This window comes from Trichechus manatus, unplaced genomic scaffold, assembly GCF_000243295.1.
Source record: "Trichechus manatus latirostris isolate Lorelei unplaced genomic scaffold, TriManLat1.0 scaffold00057, whole genome shotgun sequence".
NCBI classification, from domain to species: Eukaryota; Metazoa; Chordata; class Mammalia; order Sirenia; family Trichechidae; genus Trichechus; species Trichechus manatus.
The window spans coordinates 15,121,152-15,128,584 of record NW_004443993.1 but is presented as its reverse complement, the minus strand read 5'-3'; the positions used below and the strand labels follow the sequence as shown (position 1 = coordinate 15,128,584).

General features: G+C 60.0%; 1 protein-coding gene across 3 annotated transcripts in view; it reads left to right on the top strand.

Annotated features, from left to right (window-relative positions):
• Positions 1–906: 906 nt before the first annotated feature.
• ARHGAP45 (Rho GTPase activating protein 45) overlaps positions 907–7,433 on the top strand; it is a 15,901-nt gene continuing 9,374 nt past the window's right edge. Inside the window, exons 1-7 of one of the 3 annotated variants that reach the window (XM_023733339.1) lie at positions 907–1,209; positions 2,526–2,856; positions 5,562–5,705; positions 6,641–6,725; positions 6,803–6,875; positions 6,977–7,043; positions 7,275–7,412. In XM_023733339.1, coding sequence (XP_023589107.1) covers positions 1,120–1,209; positions 2,526–2,856; positions 5,562–5,705; positions 6,641–6,725; positions 6,803–6,875; positions 6,977–7,043; positions 7,275–7,412 — 928 coding nt within the window. In that variant the 5' untranslated portion in view covers positions 907–1,119. Of the gene's footprint in view, positions 1,210–1,293; positions 1,416–2,525; positions 2,857–5,561; positions 5,706–6,640; positions 6,726–6,802; positions 6,876–6,976; positions 7,044–7,274; positions 7,413–7,433 lie in introns of those variants that run through there. The other 2 variants (XM_023733338.1, XM_023733340.1) reach the window with 2 other exon arrangements.

Sequence of the window (7,433 nt, the reverse complement as noted above, 5' to 3'; positions counted from 1 at the left end):
CCCAGCCCTCAGCGAAATGAGTGGTGGGCAGAGGGTCCTCAAGGGGCTGCTGGGCTGGCTGTGGTTGGATGCAGACCCTGGGAGTTGGGCTTGGCATGGGGGGCTGCATTCTGCCTGCCCTGTGCCCCCAAGACCCACCCCTGCCACTGAAGTCAGTGATGAAAGTAGGCGGGATCGGGGAGGGGAAAGGGGTTTCTGGGTTGGGGGTGGAACTCCTTAAGGAGCGGGGCTCAGACTAGAGGGTCCAAAAGGAGGGAAGTGATGGGGAATGGGGACCTCTACACACAGTTGATGCCCCTCGCCCAGGAACGTGGTGTGGTGGCCACAGGCGTCTTATCACCGTTTCTGCATCTGTGTCCCACTGCCCAGTGTGACTGTGGTCGATGTGTGTGCCCCCAGCTCCAGCCCCAGCAAGGCCTGGAATTCAGTGGGAGCTTTGGGTGGGCACTACTAGGCTGGGGCTTCAGGGCGGGTGAGCTGGGAGATGAAGCCCCGAGGTCAGCAGGAGGGGTCTCCAGAGGTGTGGGGCTGGACAGGCGACATGTGACTTTGGGCTGGTGGCCGTGGCTGGGGTTTGATCGTGTGTGAGAGTTCGCCCCTGTACATAATAGAGCACAGGTGTCTGTGTAATGTGTCATCTGGGCGTGTCCCAGTCGAATGAGGTCGGTATCCCTTGAGTCTGTGCTGCCTGTACGCCCGCAGAGTGCCAGGCGGGGGCGCGAGGGCGCGCGGGCGGGCATCTGCGTCAGGGCTGAACCGGTAAAGGAGGAAGCTGAGGGCGTGGCCCGAGCTGGGGCGGGGCCGTAGGTGGGTGGGTTCTGGGCGGGACCAGGGCCAGGTGGGCGGGGCCTGACCCAGCTTCGCGCCCACTCTGCGGAGTAGCAGGCTGAGGCCACAGAGGGAGGGTGGGGAGCAGATCTGCGTACGGCCTCGAAAGGCCTTTTCCTGTGCGGGGAGGAGGGAGGGCCGCCAATAAGGGCTGGGCCTGTCACGTGGGCCTGTCAGCTGTGGGGGGGTTGGGTGGCCTGCTACAATGTGGTCCCTCGGCAGCCAGCTCCAGGAGCTGCAGCGCTGAGACCCCGGCCCGCCCCCTCCAGCAGCCGCCCGCTGGGGCCCACCATGTTTTCCAGGAAGAAGCGGGAGCTCATGAAAACCCCTTCCATCTCAAAGAAGAACCGGGCGGGAAGCCCCAGCCCGCAGTCCTTGGGGGTGAGTGGTGTCTCCTAGGGAGCGGCGAGCAGGCGGGGACCTGAGGGTGACACCCTGCTGCCTAAGAGAAGGGCGCGCTCCAAGCTCAGGGGACAGGGGACTGCAGCGCCATGCTGGGTAGGCGGCGGGGGAACAGCTACAGCCCCCACAGAGCAGTATTGCAGGGGCCGCCGAGGACAGGAGGGGACAGAAGCGTTTGGCTCATGGTAGGGGCCCTTTGGGGTGGCTACCACATTCCCCCATCCCTTTGAGGGCCAGGGCCTGGACAGTGGGTGAGGCGGGTGCCAGGGTTGGGGTTGTGTTGGGTTTAGGACTCTGCAGGTTGGGGGTCTCAGGGACGTGCTGGGCTCAGGCATCGTTGGAACAACGGGGGACTATGGCGGGGCCATTAAGCGGAAGGTTTATAAGACAACAGGGTGTGTAATGGGATCTGCTGGGTTTACAGGGGTATGGGGGAGTCTACTAGACTTGGGGATATCTGCAGAACTAGGAGGTGTTTTGGGGGCCTGGGGTTGTCCATGGTACTTCGGTGGGGTCTACAGGTTCTGAGGGAGTTCTACAGGACTTGGGGATATCTGCAGGGTCTGGGGGGGGGTCTGTGAGACTTGGGGGTACGTAAGAGGCCTGGGGGTGTCTACAGGGCCTGAGAAGGTCTATAAGACTTGGGGTGTCTATGGGACCTGGGGGTCTACGGGGTCTGGGGGTGTCCATGACACTTCGGTGGGGTTTATAGAGTCTCGGGGAGTTCTACGGGACTTGGGGTATCTGCAGGGTCTGGAGGGGTGTGTGAGACTTGGGGGTAACTGAAGGGCCTGGAGGGGTCTACAGGGCCTGAGAAGGTCTATAAGTCTTGGGGTGTCTATGGGGCCTGGGGTGTCTCTGGGGCCTGGGGGGGGTCTATAGGGCCTGAGGGGTCCACGGGGCCTGGGGGTATCCATGGGACTGGGATCTATAAGACCCTTAACCTATAGGAACCTATAGATGTGCCTTCACAGGGAAGTAGGTGCGTCTGCAGGGATCTGAGCGGGGCTACAAGGGCCCCAGGTCCTCCCCACCCCCATCAGGAAGTGGGGTGCCACCTCCCCTGTGCTCTGCAGGCCCCACCCCCCAGCTGTGGTTTGGGCAGAGACCGTTGTTTGTGCAAGCTGTGGGGAAGAGGATGTTGGGTAACAGGTGGGGGGGTACTGTGTCAAATCTCAGCCCTGCGACCTCTGGCCTTTGACCCCTGCAGAGCCCCACTTCACTTCTGGGGAAAGAGGCAGTGTGAGTTAGAACAGCCCCTTAGCCACCCCTATTCCCCCTTCTCCTTCCCCCAGGAGCTGCCCAGGAAAGATGGCGCTGACACGGCCTCCCTTGGACCTGGCCTGGAGTCACCAGCTGCCGCCTTGAACGTCAAGGCCACCGGCACACTCAAGCGGCCCACCAGCCTGAGCCGCCACGCCAGTGCTGCTGGGTTCCCCCTGTCGGGAGCCGGCTCCTGGACGCTCGGCCGGGGCCACCGCAGCCCACTAACAGCGGCCAGCCCTGCTGAGCTGAGCGCCGAGGGACCCTGCCCCGACGCCATCGATGACATTGCCCACCTGCTGGCTGATGTGGCCCGCTTCGCTGAGGGCCTGGAGAAGCTCAAAGAGTGTGTGCTTCGTGAAGGTGAGGATCCGCAGGCCCTGAGGCTGGTGGAAAGCAGAGCTGGACACAGATACCCTAAGCCCTGTGGGGTTAAGGTGGGGTGGAGGGAGGGACTTGAGGAGGCTCAGAAGGGGGTTGGAGGGAGAGCTGTGTGAAAGAGGGCATTGCAGCTGAAGCTTTCAGGAGAGTGTAGGAGTTTGGGGGCAACTAGGAGGGAAAGGCATTGAGGCAGAGGCAACAGCATGTGCACAGGCTCAGAAGGATGGAAACTGTAGTGCGTTTGGAAAACAAGGGACAGGTGTGTAAAATGTGAGGTGAAGACATGAGAATACCAGGCAGGAACTATCCTGAGGGCAATGGGGAGCCATAGATGGTGTTAGAGCAGAGGACGGATGAGGCAGTGGGGCACAGACTGGGGGTGGGAGACTCAGGAGGGACAAGAAGCAGGACCTGCATAGGAGCTGCTGGGAGTGAGGGGCCATGGAATGGCAGTTCCGTTTTCTGCTCCACGTGGCTGCTGACAACCAGCTTCCTGCCGAGTTATTTTCATCTGCTTCCTGTTTGTCCCTGGCAGCCCCGGCGGGCATCTTGGGCGGGAGGGCACAGTACCTCCTGCTCTGCCTGTGCCCCCGCTCATCCTCCCGGAAACCACAGTGCCAGGGCTGCACCACGCGCTCTGAGCCGCTCCCCAGCCGCTCCCCAGCCGCCCCTTTTACAGATGAGGCCAAGTTGTCCCAACCCCCTGCTCACTCGGAGCCAGGATTTGACCTTGACCAGCGGAGGGGCCTCTGTACCTTTCCGGCGTTAATGGGGGCTGTCAGGGCCGGAGGAAGGGTCTGGGAAGGATGAGGGTTCCAGTCCCAGCTCTGCCCTGACCCACTGTGTGCTGCTGGGCAAGCAGTGTCCCCTCTGAGCCTCGGGCGCCTCTCTGTAAATTGGGGTCCTACGCCTGCTCAGACAGTAGTGTTCTCGGCATCTGGCCTGCAGTGAGCGCGATCCACGGCTAGTTATTACTGTGATGGTTGTGGTCAGTGGGTGCCACACCTCAGCCTGGGGACCCTGGCACAGTCAGACCAAGATGCCGTGGGCATGGCCCACGTGGGCGGGGCAGGGGTCTGCTGTGGCTGCCACGCCCCTTCCAGGTACCTTGGCTGTGGGCCTGTTTTCTCATGCTCCTTCGGCCCTGGAATCTGGTCGGTGGCCGGCTGGGAGTGGGAGCATCCCCTGACTACTGTGCCTGGAGTGGAGGGGAGCTGGGACCCTAGCCAGGGCGAGCAGGTCGTTGGGGCAGGACTTCCTCCACTGGGGGTGGGGCCTCCAGACTGGCCAGAGCTGTTTGGCCGGGAGCCAGCCCTGGGAGACCCTGACCAGCCAGCCGCTTGCCTGGTCCCGGCATCCACGGCCCCACCCCACAGCTGAGGCTTGTGCATCTCCGGGACCATGCACCCCGGGCCCCCAGGTGAGGCCACAGTGCAAGGCAGGGGGCCTCCCTGCTCTGGGGTCTCGCGGCGCTCAGAACACACGCAGCCCATCAGATGGCGACACGGCAGCTGCCGCGCAGAGCCGGGTATCTGGCCCTTTGCAGGGATCCCGCCTGCCACAGACTTCCCTGGTGGGTGCAGGGGCTTGGTGGCTGAGGATGTGAGGCGGAGGGCATGGCCACCAGTCAGCTGCGTGCTCGGCTTCCTGAAGCCCCCTTCCCACCTCCTTGAGTCAGCAGTAAACGTGGGCCAGGGTCTCATTGAGTCTCCCAGGGCGCGGCGTTCAGCGGGGACCTCGGTGCAAAGAGGGGACGGACACCTAATTTTAAGTTTCACTGATTTTTTGAACATCCTAGATGAGCCCTGGTGGCGCAGTGGTTAAGCGTTTGGCTGCTGGCCAAAAGGTCAGCAGTTTGAATCCACCAGCTGCTCCTTGGAAACCCTATGGCATAGTTCTACCCTGTCCTATAGGGTCACTATGAGTCAGAATTGACTTGACAGCAATGTTTTTTGTTTTTTTTTAATACAAGGCACAGACTCAGCGGGGACAAAGGGGTCAAAGCTGCCCTCCCAGCCCGTGGCCAGGCCCCCGCCCCTGCCGGCACCAGTGCAGCCAGCTTTCCGCCGTTTCTGCGGTTCCTATGCTTTTGTTTTCTCCCACGTAGACCGTGCGGGCCTTACGCTTGGTGATCCGCCGCGCGCACTGCCTTTTTCCAATTAAGAACGTTTGCAGGTGTGGGGGTGCGGGATTTAATGCCTTGGGCTTGGGGCCAGTGTAGACGGAGAAGCGGTGTGATGGTTGAGAAGTGCACTTCCCCTCTCTCTGCCTCAGTTTCCTCATCTGCAAAGTGGGGGTGATGAGAGTACCCACCTCGTGGGATGGCTGCCAGCAGACTGAGATAATGGGGTACTCGGGCAGACAGGCTAGGGAGAGAGCTGGGCAGGACCTTGAGTCCCTCCAGGGCCTCAGGCAGGGGAGGGGCCGGGTGGGCTGCATGGAGGAGGGGCGCCAGCGCTGCAGCTTGAGGTACAAAGAGTTCACTTTCTGGGGGGACAGCGGATGGTCATTCTGAGCAGAGGGGACCAGCAGTCCAGAGAGGGACAATACATCATCCGAGATCCCATCATGACCCCTGGGCAGCCACCCACACCCACCTCTGTCTCAGTTTCCCCATCGGGGGTGGGAGCTCTGAGGAGGTGGACAGGCTTTTCCTCCCTCCCGGCTCACGCTAGCTGTGTCCGCAGACCTCCTGGAGGCCCGCCGGCCGCTAGCGCATGAGTGCTTGGGCGAGGCCCTCCGTGTGATGCGCCAAGTCATCTTCAAACACCCGCTGTTAAACACCGTGGAGACGCTCACGGCTGCTGGCAACCTTATCAACAAGGTCAAAGGTCAGCAGGGGCAGTAGAGGCAGCAGGGAGGGCCCCACCTGGGAGGGCTTCCTGGAGGAGGAGACATTTGAAGTGGGTTTTTTTTTTGAGGGGCGTGCTTTAAATAAGTTGATCTTATTCATTCATTTCTAATATACATCTATATAAGGAGGAGCCCTGGTGGCTCAATGGCGAAGCACTGGGCTGCTAATCGAAAGGTCGGCAGTTCAAACCCAACCCACTAGCGGCCCCTCAGGAGAAAGATGTGGCAGTTGGCTTCCGTAAAGATTACAGCCTTGGAAACCCTATGGAGCAGTTCTACTCTGTCCCGTAGGGTCGCTATGAGTCGGAATTGACTCCACGGCAATGGGTTTGGTTTTTGGTTTTATGTACATATAAAAAAAATTTGCCAATTCAGCATTTTTACATGTCCAATTTAGTGATATTGTTATGTTCACCATGTCGTGCAGCCTGACCTCTATCCTTTTGCAGATCATCCCACCACTGTCAACAGAAGCTCAGAGCTCCTAAGCTAAGACTCCCCCTTCCCTCTTCCTTCCAGCCCCTGGTAACCGCTAGTAAACTTTGGTCTCTATGCAGTTACCAATTGTAGCTATTTCATAGAAGCTGGAACATACAGTATTTTGGTGTTTGGCTTATCTTACTCAGCATCATGTTTTCGGTGTTCATCCATATTGTAACACGTATCAGGACTTCATCTGTCTTTATGGCTTGAAGTTGTTTTTTTTCTTTTTTCTTTACAGAAAATTTCTCTCTACACACTTTTTTTTTTTTTAATTGTTGTAAAACCAAAGTGGGTTTTGAAGGATGCATAGGAGTCTGACAGGCACAACTGCTCACTGATGCTCCCACTGGGTTAAGGGTTCCCACCAGTTAGCTGCAGGGGTGGTCACCTCCCAGTGGATGGACCCTTCATGGTAGTCTCTGCCTCCCAGGCTTCCATTATGAGAGCAACAATGAGGCAGACAAGCGGGAGTTTGAGAAGGCCCTGGAGACCATTGCTGTCTCCTTCAGCAGCACGTGAGTGATTGTGGCAGCCAGCAGGGCTGGGGGGTCGGTTCCGGGGGGATCATATAACCCTGACCCCTGCCCTGCAGCGTGTCCGAGTTCCTCATGGGTGAAGTGGACGTTAGCACCCTCCTCTCGGTGCCTCCCGGAGACCCGAGCCAGGTGAGCAGGGGCAGGGTGGGGGAGCCCTGGGTGTGGCACTGGGTCAGGCCAGCAGACAGGGCCCTGCATGGGGCTGGCCTCACCTGTTTCCTCCCATACAGGCCATGGAGCACCTGTACGGACAGGGTGGTGAGGGCACCCCCCCCAGCACCGAGGACTGTGACGGAGGTGAGTCTCCACCGTGCAGCAGACAGGGATGTGTTTAAGGCTGGCCAGCGGCAGAGAACAGAGGCTGGGCGGGAAAGGGGCTGAAGTGGGCTGAGGGGCAGAGGGCCTGAATGGACAGGTGGGAGGGGTTGAATGGTGGACCAACGAGGTAGCAGAGGGCCAGGGCTGAGCATGCTGGGAGTTGTAGGTGGGCTTGTGGGTGAGGGCTGCGCTGAGTGGGAACCCCTGCAGGCTGCCCTCCCCCCGAGGAGGTGGACATGCTGCTGCAGCGCTGTGAGGGTGGCGTGGACGAGGCACTGCAGTACACCAAAAACATGGCCAAGTACATGAAGGACATCATCGCCTACCTGGAGAAGCGCACTGTGCTGGGTGAGGGGCGGCGTGGGCCGG